At 52.3% G+C, this 26,137-nt stretch overlaps 7 protein-coding genes across 7 annotated transcripts; 3 read left to right on the top strand and 4 right to left on the bottom strand.

Moving 5' to 3' along the window:
- Positions 1-654: 654 nt before the first annotated feature.
- On the bottom strand, positions 655-1,033 carry PG998_002970 (uncharacterized protein; the record flags this gene model as incomplete). Its single annotated transcript, XM_066869788.1, is given in 2 exon segments — positions 655-667; positions 684-1,033. 2 exon segments carry the CDS (start codon positions 1,031-1,033, stop codon positions 655-657), a joined length of 363 nt encoding a protein of 120 aa, XP_066733538.1.
- Positions 1,034-3,556: 2,523 nt separating this feature from the next.
- PG998_002969 (uncharacterized protein) lies at positions 3,557-4,358 on the bottom strand (the record flags this gene model as incomplete). Its single annotated transcript, XM_066869787.1, has 2 exons — positions 3,557-3,629; positions 4,060-4,358. 2 exons carry the CDS (start codon positions 4,356-4,358, stop codon positions 3,557-3,559), a joined length of 372 nt encoding a protein of 123 aa, XP_066733537.1.
- Positions 4,359-6,759: 2,401 nt separating this feature from the next.
- Positions 6,760-8,955, top strand: PG998_002968 (phosphoglycerate mutase; the record flags this gene model as incomplete). Its single annotated transcript, XM_066869786.1, has 2 exons — positions 6,760-7,068; positions 7,126-8,955. The coding sequence occupies 2 exons, from the start codon at positions 6,760-6,762 to the stop codon at positions 8,953-8,955; spliced, it is 2,139 nt and encodes a 712-aa protein (XP_066733536.1).
- Positions 8,956-10,180: 1,225 nt separating this feature from the next.
- Positions 10,181-10,396, top strand: PG998_002967 (uncharacterized protein; the record flags this gene model as incomplete). Its single annotated transcript, XM_066869785.1, has 1 exon — positions 10,181-10,396. The coding sequence occupies one exon, from the start codon at positions 10,181-10,183 to the stop codon at positions 10,394-10,396; it is 216 nt and encodes a 71-aa protein (XP_066733535.1).
- Positions 10,397-14,712: 4,316 nt separating this feature from the next.
- On the bottom strand, positions 14,713-15,990 carry PG998_002966 (fatty acid synthase beta subunit dehydratase; the record flags this gene model as incomplete). Its single annotated transcript, XM_066869784.1, has 3 exons — positions 14,713-14,848; positions 14,940-15,373; positions 15,982-15,990. 3 exons carry the CDS (start codon positions 15,988-15,990, stop codon positions 14,713-14,715), a joined length of 579 nt encoding a protein of 192 aa, XP_066733534.1.
- An 899-nt stretch (positions 15,991-16,889) lies between these two features.
- On the top strand, positions 16,890-17,390 carry PG998_002965 (uncharacterized protein; the record flags this gene model as incomplete). The annotated part of the gene is made up of 1 exon (XM_066869783.1): positions 16,890-17,390. One exon carries the CDS (start codon positions 16,890-16,892, stop codon positions 17,388-17,390), a length of 501 nt encoding a protein of 166 aa, XP_066733533.1.
- A 2,416-nt stretch (positions 17,391-19,806) lies between these two features.
- Positions 19,807-20,826, bottom strand: PG998_002964 (uncharacterized protein; the record flags this gene model as incomplete). The annotated part of the gene is made up of 2 exons (XM_066869782.1): positions 19,807-20,307; positions 20,740-20,826. 2 exons carry the CDS (start codon positions 20,824-20,826, stop codon positions 19,807-19,809), a joined length of 588 nt encoding a protein of 195 aa, XP_066733532.1.
- Positions 20,827-26,137: the final 5,311 nt, after the last annotated feature.

Genomic DNA, 26,137 nt, shown 5'->3' with positions numbered 1-26,137 from the left:
CCCCGCCTGGCTGGCACCGACCGGCTTCCAGTGTTGTGGGCTGCGAAGCACCTGCCGTTGCTACCATGCCAGTTCCTATCGCTGCGCCTTGCAACTTCGAAGTCATTGGCGTCACCAGCCACCGCATCGCACATTGGAGAGTCGAGACGCTCATTGCACCCCATCGACAATTCTGTCGCCGATCCTTCGGCAACTCCATCGCCGGGCGGATGAGTGGTCTGCGCTCCCTGTTGCACGGCAGAGGATCCATCAATATTGTCCTGTGTCGACTGTGGGCGACCCATCAAACTTGCCATGGGTTGCGGGCTTCGATGGCCTGCTCCTTCACTGTGTTGCGTCTGGCACCGGAGCGGTCGACCTGCCGAGCCTTGCCTCGTATTTCTGGCCTGGCTTACTTTGAAAGATGGCTTCCGCACTGGTCTCGACGTGCGGAAGACTCGAGCCCGTCTGGTTACGCGAGCCTGACGGCCGCGCAAGCCCCGGACCTAGAATGCTCAGTCAGCGTGGGACATGCCCCAAGGAGCGAGTACACTCACCGCCTCGCACACACGCCCTGGATCGCGGTAGTCCATTCCCGATTGCCAGGCTGGACCTTCTTTCGTTTCCCGTCGCGATCGGCGCCCGTAACGACCATCGAGGACGCGATCTGGCCCATCATGAAGCCGGTCTCGTCGAAGTTGTACAGATCCTCGTCGAGGATGCCGTACTTTGCTTTCATGTTGCGGAAAAGCTCGAACCAAGCCGCGATCTCTTCAGGATCTTCGCAAAGGGCCCTCTGGTAGTCGTATGCACGCGAAAGACGCGTTTTCAACTGTGGTTGGCGCTTGACGAAGTTCGAGGCCCAATGCGTCCCGACGCGTGACGCGTCACGCGCCTCGGCAATAATATTGGCCATATCTTCCACGTCGCACAGCCGGGGCGAGAACCCTCGCGAATCCAGGTCAATTATGTATTCCACAATCACCCTCTCTTCTAGTTTCGTTAATCGAGAAGTTGCGCTGCCCTGCTCGGCCTTCGAAGGCGTGCCGGCCATTCTTCGACGTAGGGTGGTTTCTGGGACGTTGTAGATCTTTGCAGTCGCTCGGCGGCTACTTTGAGGGTTATTTTTAAGAGATTGTATAGCAAGGATCAATTGAGTTTCTTTAGAAGAGGCAGCCATCATCATTTGTGGATGTGTAATGACTTAAAGTTGAACGATCGCGATTTAGCAGTAGGTGCGCCACTTGGTTGGGTGCGCCACATGGGTGGTACCTACGTTAAGGGGTTTGCATCAGGGAGATAAATAGCGTGTTTTGTTTCTAAGTCCGCCTTTGCTTGAATAGAGTGATTGATAGTTCTAAGGGCAGTTTCGAGGTCCTTTGTAGCCGGGTTATGCTTCAATGATGTGATGGCAAGAAAGACTGCGGAAGATCTAGTATTCCGCACATCGCTTTCAAATAGCCTTTCGCGCCAGAAATAGGATAGACTCTTCGAACAACGGCATAGAAAGGACATTTCCCGTAGAGTGAGGTACTCTGAAATCTCCAGAACGATTTCGAACGGCAGATCCGTAAAATGTAAAGCCATTGTGCGGGATAAGCGGGTAGACCTGGGAGAAGACGGATGGGGAAATGCCTAGAAATTCTGGACTTCTTATAGCCTTTGGAGGTAGCTGCCTTTTTATCCTTGCCCTGTTCCCTGGCCAATAGACGCTTCGGTGAAAGGCTGACATATCTCTACTACCACTACGGCACCTTTGTGGCTTCGAGGCAGTTCAGTCCTTGGCCTATGAGTCAGATGTAAACGTAGTTGGCTCTATATTATTTCAAACGGAGGCCGCCTAATTAGGATCGTAGACGACCTATGTGGCAATGGAAATCAGCTCTGCTCGGTGGCAGCTCACTGCTATTAACATACTCATCTCATACATCTCTTCATCGACGAGATGAAGGCCTCAACTTTGGTACGTCATTCGATATCTCTTCTAGATGGAATAGCTAGCCGTGAAGGTATCTAAATGATCTCTGAAGTGCGTCATGTATTACAGATATTATCATGCCGGAAAATGCCTTCCAAGGCTGATAGGTATTGAATTACCTTCCGATCCGTAGTGGTCATTTCAAGCTGTAGGGCGCCGGCAGGGGTCTGTCAAGCTGTCGGAGAGAGAAGAAGAGTCCCAAAAGACCACCAGGCAGGTTCCCAAGCCGAGTATCGGTGTACTGTTTTCCAGCTACGTCACTGCCTTCGAATATCATCCCAGCTGTGGACGCCGGCCTGCCGAACCTGGTGATTTCCTCTCAGCTCTCCTATGGGGCTCAGGATGGCACCTGAACGTGGACGAAATCATCTTCAGTGACGCCTAGCCGCCATTCGAGCAAGGACAACATCTCGACCTCCATCAGGTTGACATCCGGTAGAGTGAACCGGAAACTGACGGGCCCATAAGACCAACGACTGTATTTGGCCCACTTCTTGTTCCTCGGCGACCAGTCATGTAGATACTTCGTCGCTACTATAAGCGCAGCTAGGAAGATACGGTACATTGTACATTTGTATTTGCGTGTCGCCAACGCGAGCTTCCCTTTCAAGCGGTGTAAGTACACCAAGGTAGCCAGCAATGTAAGCGAACTGGTGTTGGAGGCCTTCACCAGATAGGAAATGAAACGTTGAAGCAATAATGCCTCACTATCCACTGAACTATCGGAGGCGCCTCCGGCCCATCCTCGGCAACACCTGGAGGCTTGATGAATCCCAACTGCATCCAATGATGTTATGTGTGAGAGGAGATCATGGGTAGTACGTGTTAAAAGGGACGTCATGGCTTCGCTGTCTAGGCTTAGTCGTGCAAGCGCCGTCGTATCCATGGCTCGTTTGGTACCTGACTCACATGAGGGATCCAACCCAGTTGCCATGCTTCTTACACTGCGACTTTCCTCACTCACCTAAGCCCTAAGGACGCAGATCTGACGAGATGCCCATCTATGTATCGTACCTTCCCGTGCCAGAAAGGCCTACTCACAGCAAGATTTGTTTGACCGGGCTACGAAGAAGCACTTTCCGCTAGCTTCGTAAAAGCCAACTCGTTATTGATAGGCTGGAGTACCGTATTGTACTATTTCGTCTCAAAACGCCACTACGATGTTTCCAGACTTCACAGAACGGTTCGCGTCGCATGTTGCCTTTACCTCAGGCGACATTTGCGGCGCCAGCTGTATCCAAATGGCACTTAGTCCCAGCACCCATCTGAGCAATGTATATAAGCTCCATAGTGTAAAGTCCAAATAAATGGTGGCAATCATGTCTCTCAAGCGCATGCCAGACTTCTGCCGTGATCGCAACCTCGTGACGGTCCGGGCAAGGCCTCCGCTCTATATCGACCAAACTGCGCATACCCACTATCGCCACCTAGGCACCAACGGCAGCGGTTGGCTTGGAATGCACCGGTCGGGTAGGGGGCACGTCGTCCAAGTCCTACAGGTCCCCCAATTCACGGTCTCGGAGTTGGGGGGTCCTCTCCGAGATCAGCCATCCCAGTATTGCACAACTCCTAGGGATCTACTGCAGCGGTCGTACCACATCAGTGGTCCATGAACACTTGGACTTGGACCTCTTTGCCATCGCGCCACTGCAATCCGAGGTAGAGGTTGCGACTGTTATGATGCAGGTATGTGTGCTGGGGTTGAGCGAAATTTCTAGATACTGACTGGCGGCAACAGATCGTATCCGCCATCATGTATCTTCTGTCTCTGCCTACGGACGTCCGCGCAGCGGATGTACGTATTGCGTCTAATGGGACGGTGAAACTAAGTAACAGACTAGCATACCCACATCGATGAGTTGATCTAACGATGGAACAATAGCCCTCGACCTGAGTGGAAGATTATCGACAGACCTCAGTCGCCGACGAGAAATGCATCGGTTTATGGTCTCGTATGTGGAACAGATCATGGCGGGTTTAGTTCGCAAGGGGTTTTACTGGTCCTACGACGCTGCGGACTTCCTGGACATGCTATACTCCGGACAGCTGCCGCCGATGATTGTAAGAGACCACAGCATGCCATGTGAACGTCGCCGACTGACGTCTCAAAGCATCCCTTCTTCCACAAGTCAAAGTCTTCTGCTGGCTTGCAGGGTGTTGTTCGCACAGCAGCGCGCGAAGCACTGGTAAGGTTGGAGTGTATTCGGTACGAAGGAGACAGGCATGGTCTTCGCAGAGGTGTGGCAGTCAAGAGAGGTGCCGGAGGTGGGAGAGGGAATGCAAGATCACTGCTAGACTCATTGGACAATGATGGGACTAAAATTCTGCAGGCAAAGGCCCACCAGACTGCCTGATCTGCGTGGAGAGATGCGGTCCTGGCAGCGAAGTATCTCGAGGGCATGTTTAGCTGTGGAAGGCTGGATGGGGGTTGCTTGCGGTATAACCATAGGTGACGTCGTCGGGTTGGAGTCGAATGTCCTGTGTAGCTCGGATAGGGGCAATAGTAAACAGTGGCGAGAGAGTAGGCCTCAATGCCAAGAGTGCCAATGACACCTACCGTAAGCCAGACGCGAGCTCAGGCATATAAATTACTGGCTTCTCCGCTAGATGCTGCTCAACTCTATTGAGAGTGCGGATGAAAGACCCTTCAGTTTCTTAAGACGGACAAGGTCAATTACCAGAATACATCAAAGCAAACCCAAGAAGTAACCTTTTACAGCGTGACATAAATGGCCGGTGGTAGGATGTGCAATGGCCGGTTGGTTGATTAAGGCAGGGCAGGGACACTATTAAGTCATTCAAGATGTCAGAGCGAGATCCCCCATGGAAACTGGCCCCTTCCTAGTCAAGAGAGGACATAAGCCTTCCACCTTGTGATAGATACTGGATAGAGTAAGATCGCCTTGGTATGTACAGAGGGAGCTATATGATGAAGGAACAAACTCAATACTTCCGTCTAAGCGAATATTGTAACTAAGCCCTACTCCGTGGTCTTTATTGGCCCCCTATCCACTTATCGATACTAGTTGTATAATCCTCTCATGACGCATTGAAGCTATCGTTCATGTACTCAAGCCCCATTATATTGACCAAAAGTGGGCCAGCCGCATGGGATCTGAGACACGTCACCAGTAAGTATCAACCCGCTCTCCATGGCGTCCACTGCTCGTAGGACTAACCGGCGTTAGTCTAGATTCGCCTTCTTCCTTGGAGTCACAAGATAACATTTCATGGCCACGGTGGTCCCTCGAATTCATGCACGCCTCAACAAACGCGGACTCCGCACAGACTCCTGTCGGCATGCTTAGTCAAAGTTTAAGCTGGGACTGATCGTGCTGAGAACCGGTCATTGGCGTATATCAATACGACTAAGTCGCTATGGGGTCTGAGATTGGTGGCTATCGTAATTGTCGGCTTGTATGAGTTTCGTCTACTCCACGGTGCTATCCCGTCGCTCTGGGCTTCGGCCCCGACCGGATTTCCTGCGATCCCCCACCCTTCTCCTTTCCGTGTATAATCGTCCACTCCGCGTTCGGAGCTTCAGCTTCCACTCCTTGAGTAGCTCCGCCATGTCCACCAGATTGCTATCAGGCTCGAAGGTCGGCTCCCACTGGACCCTATAGTGAGTCGCACCGTCCAAAACTTCTTCTCCGATGATAGTACCCAGCCACTGATCACAACGTTGCAGCACCACATGGCTTTCCAAGACAGAATCACGGTTGGGAGTAACCGAATTGTCCATCTCGTCCTGCCACGTTTGAAGCAGCGTTGTGCTTACTTCCGTTTCAGGCACAAGAGTGGGTTTCCAGCTGATCAAATAGTACGTCTTCTCGCCGATGACTTCCTCATCCAGGATTTCCTGAGCCTCCCATTCCTCGGGAAGCCGGAAGTTGGTTTCCCGTGTCTTTGATATAGTTGAGCTAGTATCTTGGGAGCATAACGGGTTATGTCTTCCCGTGGGTGTGGACATTGGCAAGTTCTGTGAACAGTGTGCCATGGAGGATTGCATTGAGCCCATGTGGGACTTGTGCGTTACGGTGAGTTGATATATATTTCATAGAGTAGGTTTGGAGGGGGTAGCTGAGATGTAGATATCTACAGGCGATTGCTTATGTAGTCTGGGTGTACCACACTCATGGCGGGCAATAAGATATAATATCCATGTAATGACAACAAAATGACATCTGATATGGTGCAGATAGGCAGATATGGACAGTTTATTCATCGGCCTGGCCCTTGCTCAGTTCATTGAAAACTCCAGAACTAGCTTAGTACGGCTCTTCCGTTGCGGTCGTGGGATCAGGCCCTGATAACCTTCTGACGCAACACAATTCAAGGCGCATACCTTCTTCCGGCTTGCGCCCAAATCGTTTCTGACACACCCCAATTCCGTCACAGAACGGCTCCATTAATTACTCTTGATCGGGCCAAATTTGGCACGCTATGTGCGCATTTAGGCTTGAGTTGATAAAGCCTCCTATTTCAAGGTAGTAGGGATGCGAGCTACTGTACCCTAATAACGGCTTAAGCATTTTATACTTCATACTCGTGACTCTTGCCGTCTTCTTCCGCAGTGGTCGTGTCTAGCACAAGTCCCGACCCCATGTCTGGTTTCCGCCCTATGACGCTGCCTGCTTACCTAAACCAAATTTCCTGTGTATATAACCAAGTAGCTCACCTCCCATTTCTTGACTTCCTCCTTGAATACATACATCGTTTTCTCACATTGACTACGCTCCCAGTTGTATTACTGGCCCCTTACCTAGCCTTTACCCCCGACTTGTATCACATCATCATTCAATATGGAATGCAGTTACAAATTTTCCCGCGTCCCAGGTGTTTTCTACGATCACACAAAAGGAGCCGAGGACGGCCCACCATCCCCGACACCCATCGCGACTCAAGATCAGCTAGGTATCATCCAAGACTGCGAGGATGATACGAAACCCTTACCGCCAGATTCCCAATCCCAGTGGCAGCGATTAGAGAACCACGTCACTCATCTCAACAAGCACGGTGGAAGCAATGAATCATATAAGGTGATCTACGTCGTCCGCCACGGCGACAGTGTGCATAACGCAGTTATGAGAGCTGTAGGCGGACAATGGAAGGTATGAGTGCCTGGGTAGCTGTTTACCCGAGTACAAATGTCGACTAATCCATTATAGGAGAAATGGGCTTATAAAGCCGGAGCTAATCTGGAAGAACTTCCTCCACTGGGAGACCTTGAGTCACTCAGTGACGACGAAAAGCGGGTGACATGGGCTGACGCAGAACTCAACCCAAAGGGAATAGAACAAGCACGTAAGATTGGGGAGTTGTTTGTCAAGTGGAAGAAAGAGAACGGGATGCCATCACCAGGAACTATCTACACCAGTCCTCTGCGTCGCTGTCTTGGTACCACCAAGCAGATCTACAACGGCGTGCACCATCAAAACGGGCTCGACCCCCGGCGGGTCATCAAGGAGAACCTCCGTGAGCGACTGACGAACCACACTTGTGACAGCAGGAGCAGTCGCGCATGGATTGAAGAACATTATCCAGAGTGCTCCTTCGAACCCGGTTTCAAGGAAGAAGATGAGCTTTGGAAGCCCAAACCAAACGACCCAGAGGATGAAGATAAGCACACATCTCGCGTCAAGAGCGTGCTGGAGGATATATTCAATACGGACAGTTCCCAGTTTGTGTTGATGGTAACTCACTCGTTCGCTATAACTGCTCTCCACTTGGCCGTCGGGTCTCGTCCAATCCGCCTCCTAGAGGGGGCTATGCTGGCTATGCTGGTCAAAGCCGAAAGAAAGCCAGCGATCGGAGGATTTGAGGACATGTACACGGCGGAGCGCAGTCAGATGCAGTATAACTTTACCCCGAAGGGAAACGAGATCATTCGGCAGTTCTCGCAATTCTGGACGCACGAGTCGGCCATGAGAGACGTCCAGGCCTACTTCGATGGTGAGGAGAACCATCACTACGCTCCACTCAACAAATGGGTAAAAGCTGAGACACCGTTTACCAATCCATCCAACCCAAAGCTGGCAGAAAACGATGAGGTTTTCATCATTGGCAATCGAGCATCCTTTGACGTCGCACAGTACGATAAGCCCTCATCTGCCGGCATGTCCATGATCCATCTACTCGCTCTTTCTAGGAAGCGCATTTACAACGGTGTCTCCTTGAATAAGGAGAATGTCTATCTGATAGACAACATGATCGATCTCTTCAAGTCGAATTGGAAGAAAGCGAAATTTCGGAATAAGGTGTTAGCTCACCAAAGAGAGGCCATCGAAAATGCCAAGGGCAGCAAGGACGACGAAGGCTATAGGCTTGCATTGAAGCACTACGAAGAGTTGGAGAGCAGCATACATCAGCTCCAGGCCGAAGACTTCAAATTCGGCTTGCACCTCTTCCCAGATCAAAGCATCCCCCACCTGCACCTGCACATCATTGCAGCAACCAAGAGTATGCGCAAATACAGCACGTCGCACCATGACCAGAAGACAAAAGATGCTCTGGAGGTACGGGATATGATAAGGAATGGAAAGGTCCAAGTTCCGACGCACGATACGACTACAACCGTGACGGAGGCCGCAGACTGTACGACAGAAATCACCATCTGCGAGTGTAGTGACGGATGTATGGTCATTGCCGAAAATGGCAGGTTCGAGAAGCCTGATAATCTCGAAATTTGCATGGAGGAATACAGCAAAAGTCACACATGGTTCATCAGATTGGTAGATACTACGGTCAGAATGGTCTCAATCTTTGCACAAGACGTCATGGGCCAAGAGGTGCTCGAGATGCTGAGGGAAGACCACCTAGACAAGGCAAGACCCTACAATTACACTCAGTTGGTGGCGTTCCAAGCTGCCGAGCTACTTGCCCGCATCAGGGCAGCAAAAGCTCAGCCAGAGCCAGAAGATTGGCAGTCTGACCTGGACGCGACGCTTCTTGAGTTTGCCCGCATACAGGTGACTGGGGCAATCTACGAGACGGAGTGACAGGAGAAGCTGTTCGTGGAAGTAATGGCGACGAGGAAGCAGAAATTCGGGACGGATCATCCTTCCACGCTGACCAGCATGAATAACCTTGCTTATACGTGTGAGGGCCAAGGCCGGCTACCTGAAGCTCTTGCTTTGATGCAGGAATGTGTGCGGGCTAGGCGAGATGTCTTGGGTGCTCAAGATCCCCATTATCTATCTTCATTAAAAACATTACATGCTTGGGAGCTGAAGCAAGCTGGCGCAGATGCCGGTTGAGTATTAAATGGTCGATCGTGTTAGGATTCTGCATTTCGGGGTAACGATGGTGATCGTGGTCTCAAAGAAAATTATAAGACTAAATTAATAAAGGATGTGACGATCACGAGATGGGAACTCGCGCATACTGTGATAATAGAAGATGAAATGTGCGTCGAAGCTGGCGATGGCCGATTGCTTCTGTCTCATCTTCCTATCCAAATTGAAGTCTGCGGGCGAAGTCCCCGGAAACATCGATTGGAAACTCGAATGGCTCAGGCAGGCCGTCCTTGGTGAGACAAGAGTCATATCAATCACGAATGGCTTGCACATTTTCATGACAGGCTACAGGCACAGTCAGAGCTTGAAACAGCAACAAATACCATGGCTAGCTTCCATCCGACATAATTGAGCAAAGTCCAGGCATGGGATCAGGACTCGTGCCAGCCGTGCTTCTCGTGCTTTTTGGGCCCTCTGGGTTGGGGCAACAGGCACATAATGATGGATATAGTGGTGATAAAGGCTCGAGCTCCGGTGTAGAAAGTCTTACTATCTCAGGCGCTCTCGAACAGGCTGTGCTTCGAGAGATGAACGAGATAGGTTTCCCCCTGGGCTCCAAAACTTCATGGATGGAGCTTCACATTCGATAACTTGATCGGATACCCATTTCTGGCGCTGTCCTGGATCAAAGGCTTACCCCTCAACTGGACTTCTACCGACCCATCGAGGCCATTTCGAGACAGGGTGCTCGCCCAGATCGCCGAGATACATGTGTCTCTCATTGAGTCCACAAAAGAAAACAGTACGTAAGGCCGTTCCTACAAGTGCAACTACTTATCGAAGTTCGTAGAGGGCCCCGCAATAGAGTTGGAAATCGCCAGGCCTTTATACTCGCTTGACCAGAGCCTCGTTGTCTCAGACTTTGCTGTGGCAGTGCCCAGAAGCCTGACTCTCCGTCATCCCGGAAATGCATAGGTCGTCGGTAGCCATGAATGCCACGCGGGCGAACCTGGAGTCGTCGAAGGCGGAACCGGCTTCATCGCTCAAGGATATGATATCATGTAAAATATTCTACGATGATTCGATGCAGCCTGGGGAGCACCTTTTCGAGGGGATGCAACGCGTGGAGGAACTGGTCCAGCGGGCCGTGCGCAGCTTCCACCTCGCAATGAGGGGCTTAGGACGGGCGGGCAGGTGGATCTAGGTAGGCGAGGGTCACTGTGTATTGTTTTGATAGTCAAATAGTATATAGGGTGGGCATAAGGCCATTTAAGGAAACGATATATTCGGGAACGATTGTATTCAGTTAGGTTTAGTCCAGAATGCCACTCCACTTCCGTATGCACCAAGAGCAATGCTCACTGGTTAAGCTCCTACGGTGTCCTCCATACATCTCATATGGCTCGTCCAAGATGACACGAGTATGTTTTTAACATCTCGAGACGAGTTTACCCTTAGCGTCTGTAATGGCATCTGTCGTGAGCTCAAGGCACTCTTCGGCTTGGCCACAAGTGCAGACTTGGAGGCACCCATAACAAACGCAGGCTCCCACGACTAACGGGCATATTTTTTTTTTTTTTTGAATCAAGTTTATTGTCCGTATGCAGCTACCTAGCTATGACAGACACTATGACAAACCTAGCCCTGAAGAGGGCTTACTCGTTTGAAGACAGGAGAGTAAAATCCGGAAATTCCACGCTCAACTTGCTGTCCATGCACAGCCAGTTCATTGTAGTTAGCAAAAGGGAAGCTTTGTTTCCCGTAGAAACGAGAGCAGAGCTCCCCGTCCACGCATGGTAGTGAAAAGGACGGTAGTTGTGAGAGGGAGCCCCATGAGCTGCCTCCGTAGTTGCTGTCGCTGTCTGCTGAAGTGCCGACAGTAGAGTAGGAGATGTGTTGTCGTCTGCCTCGTTCTGGCGCAATACCTACAGACGTCCGAGTCGGTTTTCCCTATGAGGTTTAGGTAGGTTGCTATATGTCCGATACCTGTGCGTAGTTGGATATACGCGGACGTGACACTCCGAGGGACTCCAGAGTAGTCGAAGGGCTTTATCGCAAACTTCGGCGGTTTTCTGGTTAGCAATCGGTATTGCTTCCCCAGGCCGTGAGCGCGCCGGCCGTGGTCTTCATTCTGTTCTTCGAGGTCCCACAGCTGCTTCCATCTTTCTTTCACCTTTAGGTGGATCTGGCTCTTCAGCCAGCTGAGGGACAAGAGCTGGCCTTGCCGATCGTGTCGTGGGAGGGGCTTCTCAAGCCCCTTCTTCGCTAGCTTGTCGGCTATCTCGTTGCCCCAGATCCCACAGTGTGCCGGACACCAATGGAGCTGGACAGGATGTTGGAGAGATTCTGCAATGCTGTTCACTTGCCTGGCCAGATAGCTAGTTCCTTGCGTCTGGCGGAGCGCGACCTGGCTGTCGGTAAAGATGTAGCATGGAGCGTTCCACGATCGGGCAATTCGCAGGGCTTTGTGTATGCATGTGAGCTCTGCGTCCGCAATCCGGAGGCCTGGGTCCAGATTCCAGGAGTAGCATTTGGCTGCTCTCGTGTGCGGCGCGAAGGAACAGAGGCCCGCTGCAGACCTCGTTGTATTCCCTCGGGCGTCGAAGGAGCCATCCGTGTAGATGACGGCTGTGTGCTGCGGGATCGTTCGGAGGAGTTCCCGATGTCTCTTCGCTGCCTCCTCTTTCCCTACGCTGAGAATAACCGGGCGCAGGGGTGGGCTATACCGTGGAGGGAACCAAGATTGGTTTGTCCTCTCTATGTTCTGTGATTTCGAAAGATGCCTCAACAAGAGAATGAGGGATTGGAGTTGTGTAGAGCATGGTGTTGGGGACTGAAGCCCGTAGCTATGGTAGTTCCCCGAAACGGGCATGTGCTGTGGTCCATTGGAAAACGCTTGCTTGACGGGGTGGTTGTCAGGTAGCTTGGTGAAGCGAAGTGCATACTGGTATGCGAGCTTCGCATGTCTACATTCCGACGGGAGGAGGGCGGCTTCGACCTCCAATGCCTTGGTCGGTGATTTGGGGAACGCTCCCGCGATCGTAGCCAGTGCTCGGTTCTGGAGCTTCTGGTACTGTTCCCACAGAGACCGGCATCCTCTCTGCCCGAACCAGAGCGAGGATCCGTAGTCAGCCACCGAGCTCACACAGGTCACGTATAGCTGGCGCAGGGCGTTCAGCCCGAGCCCTCTTCGCTGGCGGGCGATGCGCTGGATGCCTTGGAGAGCTCCGTTGGCTAGGGTCAGTCGCTTTTCTACGTGGGTCCGGAACGACAGTCCAGACTCGAACCAGATTCCGAGCCAGCGGACCACGGGTTTGGGCATTACCTCGGTGCCCTGGACTGTTATAGCGTCCAGAAGAGGTTGTCTGCCACGGTGGAAGTGGATAAGCTCTGTTTTTCCACTTCGAAGGTCGCGCCCGCCTTGTCGGCCTGGTCGAACAGTTGTCTCAGGGCGTCTTGGAGCACCCGGCAGTTCTTCTTTGCCGACGTTGAGCTTGCTGCGAGGGCAAAGTCGTCCATGTACGACAGCTGCAGCATGCCGTTCTGTGCGGTGATAAAGCGGACATACAGCAGGAAGAGGATCGGGGAGACAGGGGAACCCTGTGGCAGCCCTGAGACCGCGTAGGATTCGGAAAGCTGCCCGTTGAACAGCAGTTTGATTTCGCGCCCGTAAAGGAAGTGGGCGACCCAGCGGATCAGCTCGTCGGGCAGGTGGAGCTTCTGGAAGATCTGGATCAGCTTTTCTGGTTGGACCAAGTCGAATGCTCCCAGTATGTCGAGGAAGATCACGGTGGTGATCTTCATTTCTGGCGGTGCCGCTCGACATAGTGTTGTAAGAGTAGGGCCGCGTCCATGGCTGAGCGCTGTTTCCTGCCGCCGATCTGCGAGCTCTCTAGAAGGTCCGGCTCGACGTTTGCCAAGTACGCTAGCCGATTCGCAAAGAGCTTCTCAAGGAGCTTGCTTAGACAAGAAAGGAGCGAGATGGGTCGGTAGGCCTTGGGCCTAGAATAGTCGGGTTTGTTGCGCTTCGGTAGGACGATTCCTATCGCGGTCTTCCACGCTGCAGGGTGGTAGCCGCTGTGGAACAAGGCTTTATAGGCTTTGTAGAACACGTCCGGGATGGTCGCGTGCGCTTCTCGGATGATCCGCCAGTTGATGCGATCATCCCCTGGGGCTGTGTCCTTCTGCGGGATAGCCTTTTCGATCTCGCTTGGTGTTAGGGTAGGCCATTGCCAATCGTCTTTGCTGTTAGATCGAGCCCGGCTTCTGGGGCCGGTGGGTGATGGAGGCGGCAGTGGAGGTAGTGTTAATGGCGATGGAGGGTGACCCGACTGCTGTGGTCTCTTGAAAAGGGTGGAGACCAGGGCTTCGCATTTTCCGGAAAACGATTTGGCGATCTCTTCTTTCCCATTCACCTCATAGCGTAGAGTGGGGATAGATGGGTCTGTTCTTGGTTTGGTGTACCTGTACGCAGTGAATATCTCCTTACCACTGGCCTCCGACAGAAACGTGAACCAATGGTCTGTTTTGGCCCGGTCTATAGCATGGAAGTAGCTGTTCCTAGCCTCCTTGCAGGCTGTTTCCGTGTCACGGCTCGGGTTCATTTTGTATCGTCGGAAGGCTCGATGGTAGCGCATCCGCTGGCCGGTCAGGTCTGGGCACCACCAGGCTTTGGACCTGTCACATGGTCGCTTCACTGGGATCGATCCATTCGTGGCTTCTTCGATGGCCTGTTGAAGCGATAAAGCGACGCTTTCGAAGTCGCCTCGATTGGCTGCAGCGTCTATGGTGGACGCCAGGGAGACAGCAACCTCCTTGAGTTGTCTTCGAAACTTTTCCCAGTCGGCCTTTTTGGTACGACACGTACTGCTGGACTGCAAGAAGCACAGGAGGCTCCGCGAGGAGGTCTGGTCTGGCCCCAGGTCGGGCTGGAAGGCCCCCTCAGCCCCCGAAAAGCATAAAGGAGATATGGAAGTCCCAACGAGCCAAAACAGCCGCCATATTCATGCTTCATACTGGCCTTCTCGGACGATTCACTCGGGACAAGGTGGAGGACGACCCTCCGAAGGCCCTCCCGAAGGAACCCCCAAAGTGCCGGAGGAAACGGCCGGATAGGCCGTCCCTAACTTCCTCGTAGTGAGAAGAAGACCCCGACGAAACATGGACACCACACCACCCAGACCACACGCATTGGCCAGGAAGCCCCTTGTACGGTACCGACGGTTCGCTCAATTCGCACGGGTGTTAATTTGCCCATCCAGTCGTTCGTTCGCGTCGTATGTCGTCCGGGGCGCCCATCCTGGCCACCAACAGCAATCCGCACTGGTGGATTTTCGCAGGTATACGTACCAAGTACAACATCAGAGCCACACACGCCGGCGCCCACACTGGATCCCGCACTGCTGGGAGACACACTGAAACACCGGCGACACCGCCCACAGCAATGAGTTCCGGCCGCGACTGTCAAACCGCAGCACCCAACGCTCCACACCTCCGAGCCTCAAGCTCTACCACCCAGAATCATCTGAATCTCTTCGGGGCGGCAGACGATTGTTCAGTAGTGGATACAGGGGATAGAGGATCGGGGGTTCGCACGATGGGGATGCTGTTGCGCCACAGCCATGTACCATAGAAGCTCACAGCATAGTACCAACGTCTGCATAAGGCCCAGGCCTTCGGTCAGACGATAAATTGACAAAAAAAAAAAAAAAAAAAAAAAGTCTCGCCAGTAGACGTTTTGATCAGACGTGGGCCATATTTTTTTGACCCAGTCGTCCGCGAAGACGACAGCGTTCTTCTCATCACGGTCGAACAGCTCAGGCTTGTAGCCGACGTCCTTGAGCGTTCCATTTAAAACGCCGGCAAGGATTACGCGAACACCAGCACCCTCCTTGTTGCGACCGGTAAGTATTCCTAGACCTGAAATACCACCAGGACCAAAGTCTAGTACATGCGTAGCTCCTGCGAAGACGGTAGCTCTCTCCCAATGAACAGGGTCCCGTGTTATCATACGAACCAACGACGGAACAATGTCACCCTTGACTTCCTCTCTGATATCCTTGCCAGTGCATGTATTATAGACTGCAAAGCGCAGCGACTTGACATCGATCTTAACACCTTTGAGGTCTTCCTCGATGAGCTCTGCCGCGCTAGCCAGGACTTGTTCATCGGACAGGACTGGCTAGCAGAACAAGATGTATGGATTCATCCTCGTACCCGAACTTTTAGGTGGCCGGATAGCTCGCCGCCGCTAGCCAAGTTCTCGCCTGCAATCGATCGAACAGAAGCCGAAGACCAGCCCGGCATTGACCAAGACGCCCAGCAAGACGCCGAACAGCGCGATAGGGCTATGACGAAAGAAATGAAACGAGTGAAGATACTCCAGCGACCGCAGCGAGTGCCTGAGAGAGAACCACCAAGAATAGAAGACCCCAGAGACCCAGATGATGGTAAACCGGACGAGGTTCTGATCGCCCGGATTACGACCCAGGTAAACCAGGACCGACGAAAAGAACGATGGCAAAAGTCACCTATGCCTAATAGACCAATACCGATCGTCACGGGCCCTTCTGAACCAACCATCAACTTGTTGGCCATAAGCAACCAGACTTGGAAAACACAGAACGGCGAACGAATCCCGTTTCCGGAAGACGAAGATCCGGAACATGTCGAGTTAGTCAGGAGCAAGTTACCGAAGGAACTGGCACATCTCGAAGGCTTCTTCTCGAAGAAAGCCTCCACCAAGCTTCCCCCATCTCGACCGGGCTATGATGTTATCCTGGCGCTTACCAAGCCCATCGCGGGATCTCCGCCCACCTATCGCACGCCTTTGCAGCTCCTACCCCTGGAGAAAGAGACCGTTGACGAGCTGGTAAGGTTAAACACGGTTAGCGCAAGCGAATTAAGCACGTGACACTTTCATCCCATTTCAGCGCGAAGCCGCGCCGCTAAGCATTAGTAACAGCACAGGCTCCACGCTAGAAACGGATTGGGACGGCAAGATCTGTCGGGTGTGGTAGGACCTTGTGGAGAGATTGCTCACCAACCCGTTTTGTCCCTGTACCCAGATTAAACACGTGGGCGAGACCACGATCTGCCAGGCCTAAGCGTCACTGGTGCCACTTGTAGGGCTGTGGGTCTAGCGCAAACTCCCCCCACTACGCAAGCTCCGGTTCGCGTTGTTTACTTGACGCTTGTCTCCGTCGCGGTGGGGGCCTTGCCAAGATCGCCTGCTATATTACCGAGTTCAATAAGTTGTTATGAAATACACTGCGCTCGAGTTCTCAACCGTTGACGACGACATCTTGGAATTTGTCAAGACGGGTCGTGGTGATCGCTAAAGTTCATGCATGTTTTCGAGTCACTTGCAGAGACAGGTATCGGCATGCAGTACGGCATACAGCGCACGCTGTCCCACCTCTACGTGTCCGACGAATTCAGGAGGACCATCCATCTTGCACCAGGTCAGCTGAACGATAACTTTTTAGTAAGTCGAAATATCACACGGGATTCAGGCTATTCTAGAGATCGGCTAACTTTTACTGTAGCGGCCGGTGGAATGGGTCCTCTGGAACCCGTCTAGCAAGTTGGCCCTGGTTGTAATTCCAGAGGAGGCAGAGATCCTGTTGGAGACCATCCGACGGCAATAAAGACCACACGTGCATCTCATACTATACGCAGCTCCCGCCAACAAATCCATGCGTAGCCTTGGAGACCTGACGTTTTACGTGGTGCCTGAGCTGCCGGCTGGCTACACGATGCCCAGGTGGCTTACCATCGAGCTCGGCGTCTTTGCCGGTCGGCTCTATATCGATTATGGCGATTATGCAGCGATCCGAGATGGAATGCTAGATGTCTACCCAGAGGCCGACTCGAATGACGGAGAGCCGGGGCTCGCCGGTACGATCACGGCCACCAACCCTACGGCATTCCTCCTGGACTGGCTTACCCTCCGGCGCCGTGGCCAGGACATCCTACACACCCCGATGGGCTACCTCTGTCAGGGCCGCTCTCTCGCTGCGGACCACTACCTGTTCGCGGCCGTTGAAGGGAGTCGGAATGGCATAGCCAAGAAGGCTACGCAGTCCAACGGTGTCTATAGTACCAACGGAGCCCATGATATCGACGATCATGAATCTGAGATTGAGGAAGAGGAACATGAACCCCGCCACGCCATGATTCCGGAGGACTCTAACTAGCGCCAAATTAATCGTTGTAACCGTACCATCACGTCGTTATATATATTTATTGGAGGCTGGTAGATTGCAAATAATATGTATCTACGGCGAACTGAGGAAATGCCACAATTGCTTTCCTGTCCCTTCCAACTCTCCCCTCGTTTTCTCTCGCGAAGCTTGGTCTAAAGCCTTTAGTATTGAGGACAGAGCTTCCCAGTTGGGGTTCGGATTTTGAGTAAGCGGTATTGCGCTGGCGACTTTGCGAATAGCTTTACTTTGATCACATATTATGTCCACCCATGTGTAAATCCACCCGTGAATAACTTTATTACTACTCTACCTATGCATTCAAGCCTCCCGGTTGATGGATGGTGAGCTAAGGAGCGGCTGCAGGGACGTATACGGACGCCACCAAGACCGCATGTTCCGGCAGCCGCACGACTGCTGCGGTGATGTCTGGGGACTCGACCGGGACCTGTTCCGCTTCCACCTCCTTGCTGACCCAGAGCATGCTCCGGATCGGCCACCTCCCTTCTCTCCGAACTGGCGGAACCATCTTGACCCACCGATGGTGTCCCATCGGTGTCGTCAGGAGCCGCCCCTGCGCCATCCTCGCGTGAGGCTCTTGAATCGAAATTACTGTCGCGTGCTGTACATCTTCATCGTTGAGGAGGCCGTCGTGTACGGGTCCTTGCTTCCTCACGTTGTTTTGAATAATGCGGAACGGTCTAGTCATGGTTCGATGGGTATAACTCCGGATAGTGTCGGCTAAACGACTCGTGTGGTCCTCCACACGGGACGCACTTCAGAACCGTTGCTTCGCAGCCCTGGTGGCTGTGTCCCTGCTTTGCGCATCGTCCACAGGTCTGGGCGTTCTTGCACTGGAATGCCTTGTGTCCCACCTGCTGGCAGTTGTAACACTGTTCCGGCCGCTCTCGTCGCTCGAATACCCTCGTGTAGCCCGACTCGCCTCCGGCATAGAAGAAACCCTCCTCGAGGAACTTCCGCGCCTCGGCCGCCTTCGTCAGGTAGACGACCATGGAGCCGTATGCCTTCCCGTTGTCTTTCCGGCTCAGCCATGCCACCTTGGCGATTGTCGTCTCGTTCTCTTGCCCGAACGCCTCGGCTGCTCCGTCTCGTATGTTGTCGTTCTCGTCCAGGACCGCTGTGCGCCTGACGCTGTCTACCTTAATCGGGTACAATTCGTCTCGCAGGACGCGAGCTCCAGACACGTTCGTCTTCTCGGCGGCTCGCTTGACTAGTCGGTGCTCGGTCTCATCTCGGCAAACTATCTTGATACGCTGGGGCTTCCTAGGGTCCATGGTTACGGCGCGGCATCGCCAGTCCTTCTGTTCTCCCGTCGCTCGCATCTCCTTCTTGATGGCGGCTCGAACCGTTCTGGCGGTCACATTTGCTCGTTTATCGTCCTCTATCCGGGACGTATCGATAGTGCAGTACAAGGTGTCGGTAAACGTAGAAGGCGTCGTGTTCATCGAGGTAAGTGTGCGTACGTTGCTCGGTTGGCTCGTTGGGGGCGTGCGTGCGATTTGCGCGTAAGAGGCCTGCGGGCTCGTCTGGGCGCTGCCGGTGAGGGCCGCGCTGTTCCTGAGTTCTTCCAACTGCTGGGTAACATTTTGAAGCTCGGCGGTGAGCTGCTGGATGATTGCCTGCTGGTTGTTGATGATCTCTTTCAGGTCTCGGACCTCGTTACGAGAGTTGGCCACGAGCTCGTAGATGCGCTGCAGCACCTCCGGGTCGATGGACACGTTGTTGCTCGGGCTTGTCTCCGGTCCATTGTCGCTTTCATTCGAGAGTAGGGCTTCTCGTGCTTTAGCGCTGGGCTTCGCCCGCTTCGATCGTTTGACCGACGTCGCGATAGAGTTTGGCGCGTCCACCACGATCTCCATCTCTGCACAGGATCATTGCAATCATGCTTGGAAGATTATGCGCACCTCTGCCGTTTGCGTTCGCCGCACAAGGCCTGGCTCGCCTCTCGCTTACCATTGCTTCTGTCGTAACCTTCCATCACGGCCGACTCCGTCAACAACATCAGCGGGTGACCTGGGGAGCGACAGACTCGACTGCCTTGCGGACATTGCGCGTCGACGAGCATGTATAGGCTGAACGGGTATCGTTAAGGGTGGGCGGTTCATATGTTGCCGACAGTGGCAGTGGCGCAGCTCGGGCTACCGCCGTCGTCTGCTTTCCGAGGGCACCGATGAGTTCCTGTTATGTGTGCACTACCTGGGATTGTAGTGCATATATCGTCTGCATCTTGGTAAGGCTTGCCGAAAGCTCTGTAACAATGGCGTGTAGCATACGGTTTTCTTCACAACAGTCGATGGCGCATGCGCAAAGCTGACCTTGCGTCTTTGTTTGCTGGGTCTTTATCGTTAACTTTAGAAAGCACATTCTCGTTGATCCCTGTGCCTATTCTCTAAAAACTAAAAATTGGGACGGGATTCTGAATTTTCTCCATGTACCATGTGCCCTCTGGCCACCCCAAAACCTCTCTAATGACGAATTCGGAGAGGTCTAAGGAGCGGGAGGTAACCGAGTCAGGCCACTGGTCACGAATTTTGGACCGCAAGGTCCTCTCGAAGTCGGTCTGATAACGTGAATCTCGGGGGATTCCACGACGTAATTGGTTGCGAAAACCTTGAACATACCACGCATCCGCCCTGTTGAGGTCAAGTTCCAGATGGTCCCAGAGGTCCTTGCTGCCGGCGATATCGTCCCAATTCCAAGTGGTAGTGATAGCTGCTGAAGGCACCGGACCCAAAATCACCCATTCGTACTTCTGTTTATCGCATGCCGAGCTTGCGTATTCCTCTTCTGGAAAACCGATCTCGCGGCGAAGGTACTTGAGGTTGGCAATAGAACCACAGGAAAGGTTCTTCGGATCGATGATGTGGACTTGGATATCTTTCAGGCCGTCCTGCACGAATTGAGATGCAATGCTTAAAACCCTGATGAAATCACAGGTAAGAGAATTCCACGGAGTGGAATGCTCCCTGTTGTCAGCATTGCAATGAGATTCAAGCGATTTGAACAAGCATAATTTGCACGTAGGGTCCACATCTGTCGGCCACTGTCGAGGTTTCAGATCTCCATTGACCAATATTCGTGACTTCGAATGTGTGACAAAATAGGGGCCTGGAAGGACTAGAGCTGCGTGGTGGGGTTGGGCATCGGGAAGGCTCTTTTATAGTAAGATTGCGAAGTGCCAGCAAAGCATCTGAAGCTTGGTCAGAACGACCAGGAATTGCATGCATACTCGTGGTTGTGGATTTTCTTATTGAAACGCTTATAGAGTTCGTCGACGAGGGTTACCAGGAGAGCTTCTAGAGTCGAGAATCAGATTCCTCACTGGTGAGGGCGTGATGGCTGGCTCTGAAGTCGCGCCTACGAAGTTGCAAATGAGTTCCGACAACATGGGCCCATTGAGGATGTGCATATTGATAAAGGTGCCCTTCTTTGTTGGAATAGATTAGTTTCTGATCCACGATGACAGATTTAGAGTTATGGGTTACCGTGAGAAGACGTTGCTATTAGCATATATTGACGTTCAGCACCGAACCATAATGCCGAGAACTGCGACTTCAATCAACACTGCTTGTTGTATGAGCCCGGACTCCATTTAGCAACATTCTATTTGCCACGAATGCAGCACCTAATCGGTTTGGCCAACTCTGTCACAAGTACGTCTTAGGTCGTCAGCTACCTTGACACGAGTCATTGAGCACTATCTTCATGAATGATAGCGATCAAGTACCCCAGATACAAATCGGACGAAATAGTTAAACTTAGACCATTGCCGCCCAGATTGAGAGCTGCTTTAAAATACGAGTTGAACCTAAGATACGCTTCAGATACATCACAACCAGTATGAAGATACGTCGTGAATTACCACATGTAAGAGACTGATACAATCCTGATCCCAGTTCATTGTCGATCGTTCTTTCACCAGCTGGTAATCTAGGAGTTCTAAGCAGCTGGTGGTTCGTGTCGGGCGTGCCCTTGGTGTGGGAGCCCACTCTGCTGTCCGTGGTCTAGACGGCTACCTCTTTCTAGTGTGGCAAAGTCGAGCCGGTGGTTGTGTTGTGAGGACGGACAATTGGTAACAACGAGTACGTCAAATCCAGTGTGGTACTTGTAGGCCTCTTCCATGTTGACCCTGTGTCTGTTCGGGTTGCTGCCCGTGTTGTTGTCTGTATTGCTGCTCTTATTGTTGTTATTTTTCCCAGAGTTACCGAAATTGAGTCCCCAGCTTGCCAGATCATTTATCGATGCCATTCGGATACCAGATTGCCCAAATTGCAGCCAGAAGGTCTTCTAAAGCATAGCCCACCGAGATAACCTAATCTGTCAGAGTAGTCATCTACAGATTCGTGGAAGATAGGCCACTCGCCAATATCAAGTAGAACATGCGTACAGGAAGCAGGCGCCATGCGTTGGCATACGTCACGCCCAGAGCCCCGGCTATAACCATCAACGACGCAGCCAACATCTCCATGAGGGCAAAGCGTTTCGCCCCATGCTTCTGCTGAGGAAACACCTCCCATTCACATGCCATCCATACGCGAAACGCGGTGGCGGCGACCAGAAATGCAAGGAATACACGGCATGCCTGATTAACTTCGAAAACAGATCCGGATCTAGCCTGATGTCTTCAAAGTACCAATCGCCCTCATGCTTCTGAGAAGTATTATGTGTCTTGTAGTACCGCAAATTCCGTTCACGCGCAATGGCTCGCAAGCCACTGTACTGGAAGTCCGGTGGAAAGATCTCAACCACGGCGCCGCGCCCTCTTTCATAAATAGGCTGTGCGTCAAGCCTACGCCGTGGACACTGACGAGGATATCGGTTCTGCGGGCGATGCCAATCTGTTCGCGAAGCGGGATGGCCCCAAAGTCGATCGACTCCACGTTGACGCTGGGATGCTCTGCCCGTATCCGATCGAGGACTTGGAGAGCGTCGGCGAGGTCGAGAATCAAAGCTGGGGCTTATACAGCTGTGAATCATATCCTTTGGCCTGTCGTGGCCTTTACTGCTATAATTTAGTTCGGCCAGGCCCATAGCTGAGGCCCCTAAACGGCTATTCGCCAGCATTATCTGGCTCTCTATGTCCATCATACTAAGGCTAGCCAGACCCAAGCCCCGAGCCGGCTACAGTAGTGAAGGATATGCGAGATGCCGCCCCCGATTATGGCTGCAGGAGCCAGTCAACATCACGTCACCTCGCCTACTTCAGACTGTCTCCTTCTTATAACAAGGCGGCGAAGTAAGTGAGACCTATAGAGCAAGCGTGCAAATGTACGCCTGCCTTAAAGAGACTAGTGTGCTGGCCTGATAACGTACTATGCATTCCGCGACATACGCGGTTAGGGCTAAGTAACAACCCCGGGACTCCTGCTCAGTCATGCTGGGTCTCTGTTTCTGCTTTCCAGAGAGTCCAAAGCTAATGAGTTAATGGCACGCAATAGCCTTGCTTAAGCGAAAGATTTCTACGCGACATATCTCCTCGGTATTAGAATAGGATAGAGGAGGGTCCCTGCAGGGTGCAGCTTATTCTCCACACGCGCCCAGCGGTCCACATTCAAACGACACTGTATTGTTTCCTAGCTACCCTACTCGTTGCTCATCTTAATAAGTATTGGCAAGTCGCCGGAATTGCCTTGGCGCTAAGTCATGTTAGCCCCGGCACACCTGTCAATAGCTGTGCTGCGCTTGAACTTTGCCTTTGCACCTCTAAATTCACAGCGCAATTGCCCCAATCTGACCACCATAGCTACTGGTTCTATGATACACCGTGCGTGCCTTTTGAACGCAGTTCAAAGTTCATAGAGCGGCCTAATATTACACGCGAATGCTGCCGTTCCATATAGCACCTGTACCACTTATATGCTGTCTACCACCACCTGCCGAGTTCCTTAAGGCTCTTTTGGCGGGCGCGCAGCGACTGGTCGCACCTGTGGTGTACTTGCTGCGCACACAAAGCACTTTAGGGCGGCCCCAGCTGGTTGGCGGGGTCTATCCCTTTCAGTAATTTAGCTACCCCGCCCGTTCGACCTGCTCAATCTCGGAATCAGTCACATGACATGCTAGCGCTACGCCCTAGTGGTTCGTGACGTGCTCTGTAAATAATTAACTTCCATTTCTTCGTCGCTTGCGCAGCGTCACGCAAACGGAAGTAAATGGCAATCGTACCAACCAAGCGAGGGCGCTGACGCATCGACAATTCCCATTACGCGTTTACGGATATTCGATTAGAAGCAGACTCGAAAACGTTACGTAGGAAGATGGGTCGCTTAGTATTAAGTTCAACATCGAAAAGAAAGTCTTTAGTGCTAGTACAAGAAGATGTACTCCATGAGTAGCGGGCATCGACTTCGGCAAAGTATACACCAGGGACACGCAACAGCACCCGACCTACCGAGATTTGCAGCACCACTGACCAGTGGAAAAAGCCTACGGGCGACTGCGATCTTCTGGATGTTATTAACTTAACTACATACGATAATAACCCCCTCACCTCTAATCCCATTACTAATAGTCCTGAAACCACAGTGAGTGCACAAACTCTAAAACAGGAGGGTTCACTAATGTAATAGAATCAAGCAAAAACGTCGCATCGGATGCGAACTTAGTCGATCTAGCCACCTCTCTGCCTAGAATAATGACTTCCCTAACGCCGATTACGTGTCGGTAGAAAGCACGCCTAATATGTCTAAAAAGCGGAAGCTTGCGATAGGATATACTCTTATAACACCCGTTAGCAAGCACTCGCAAACTGCAACTCTTGGACTACGAACGTCGGAGATGCTCCCCTTACCCACTAAAGATATATCCAACCCCTAAGATGTATCCATAGGACTAATTCCAACTAATTCTTCCAAGGATAATACTTGTACGAAAAAGGAAATCTTATCCAGTAACGCCCAGTTTTTCTTTCTGATAAATAGTGAATAAAGCTTGATATCAGAACTAGTAAAGAGCCATGAATATTCAGAGGCGAAGCTGATCGCGCTTCATCCTGTGTGCAGGACGGCGTGAACGGCTTCGCCTCTGCTGACTCATAAGGCCAGCCTCCGCGAGCATTTTACCCCCGAAGCCTTCAATGTCTGGACGGGCTCTTTACTTTGTCCCAGTAAGAAGCTGTGCACGCCTCAGATACCCAAAGCGTGGCTCAACTCCATGCCATTGTAACCGCCAAGATAGATCAGCGGCGACCACACTCTCCAGTGAATAAGGCCAAGATGCGCCAGCCTGGCGGCTATGTCTTCTATTCCTCTTTTCTCGCGGGATTCTTGGGTTGAGATACATATTGCATTACTGGACATAGGATGAGCGCTTGGCCCTCCCCATTGTCCATGGTTACGGCGACCTACAGCTGCCGAGAAGAGACCGAGACTGCCAAGGGGTTTGAGCATCCCGACACGTTCTTGAAGCTCTGCGATGAGACGGATCCAGAAGTGCGATTCAACGTCTTGGAAGAGCTGCGAATTAGGCTGGTAGAGATGTTGGCCAAGCTCTTCCTCGAGTTGACGAAGCGCCTCTGTAGGCGCATTCGTGGAGCGGAAGATCTCAATTGCGAAAGACTCCCTCATCAGCTTCCTTTCGCTAGCAGACCCGGCGCTAGCTGGGGCTGTCGGCAGCAGGTCTGTGAGGGCGTTGTAGAGGTTATAGTGGCTCCTTTCCGTGTCTTGCGCGTATAACTTATCTTGGCGTAACATATGGTTTGATGAGCGGCAAGGCGACCTTATCGTCTCGGGTGCCGCCACGGAGAGTGAACCTGATGAACTCGTAATGGAGGCGAAACCGGTAGCTTGTCCGTGGCTCCTAGCGTAGATGGAGCCAGGAGTGACTGGACTCGATGTGATTAGGGTTGGGGCAGGGACAGAGGTAGGGATGAGGGTACTTGCTCCTCTCGAACCTCGGTACCTACTCTCGAGCTTGCTGGACAGGCGCATGCATATTTCCAGGTGGATGCCATTGAGTACGTCGCTGCGCAGCTTTGTTATTTGCTTCTCGTCAAAGGCGAACGTATTCGGGAGTTGCTGGGAGCTTGAAGGAAGGATCAACCTGGATAAAGCCTCGAAAAACACTGCCATATCGCCGAAAGCAGACGCGGACCCGGGACTGAGGCCAATATCCCTGGTGGCTGTGACGTACCATTGATTTGCTGGATGAGGGTCGAGCCTGCCGCTCTGGATCTTATAGAAGAAACGCCTTTCGAAATTTACAGTGTCCTCGATTAGAGCGGATTTCCAACAGCGAATAGAATGATTTGCAAGGTCGAGCTTCATCCCTTCCAGTAGGTTCAAGAGACTACGCAGTCCCTGAACCAAATCTCCCATGTCTTTCCTTCGGTTACCGTTTGCCAGCTTGTTGTACATTTCATCCACCAACATATCCCTCCCAGGAGCACAGTAGGTTTTGAGCACGCTTGAAAGCCACGATGCTAGTTTCTCCAAGTCGACGGTCCCTTTGTAGAACTGCTGCATGATCAGCTCCACATTGAACCCCTCATCAAGGTAGACTCGATCCTGAGAGGGAACAAGAGTGGGGAGAATCTCCTTCACTTCCTTCAACAAGACTGGAAGACACCAGTCGCGGTCCATTCCGAGGCGTTGCTGGGATGATGCCGGAGCTGTAATGAACTCGTGCAATTGATCACTAAGATTGGCCCAGAATTCATCCGCCTTGGCCTGCTTCTTCCTGCCCTTCTCGCCATCCCAGTTCGGTCGGAATTGCAGGTCCCGGTC

This window comes from Apiospora kogelbergensis (assembly GCF_038363985.1).
Source record: "Apiospora kogelbergensis strain CBS 113332 chromosome Unknown utg000002l_segment0_segment0, whole genome shotgun sequence".
Taxonomy (NCBI): Eukaryota; Fungi; Ascomycota; class Sordariomycetes; order Amphisphaeriales; family Apiosporaceae; genus Apiospora; species Apiospora kogelbergensis.
The sequence above is the reverse complement of the archived record's forward strand: the minus strand, read 5'-3'. Positions and strand labels throughout refer to the sequence as shown.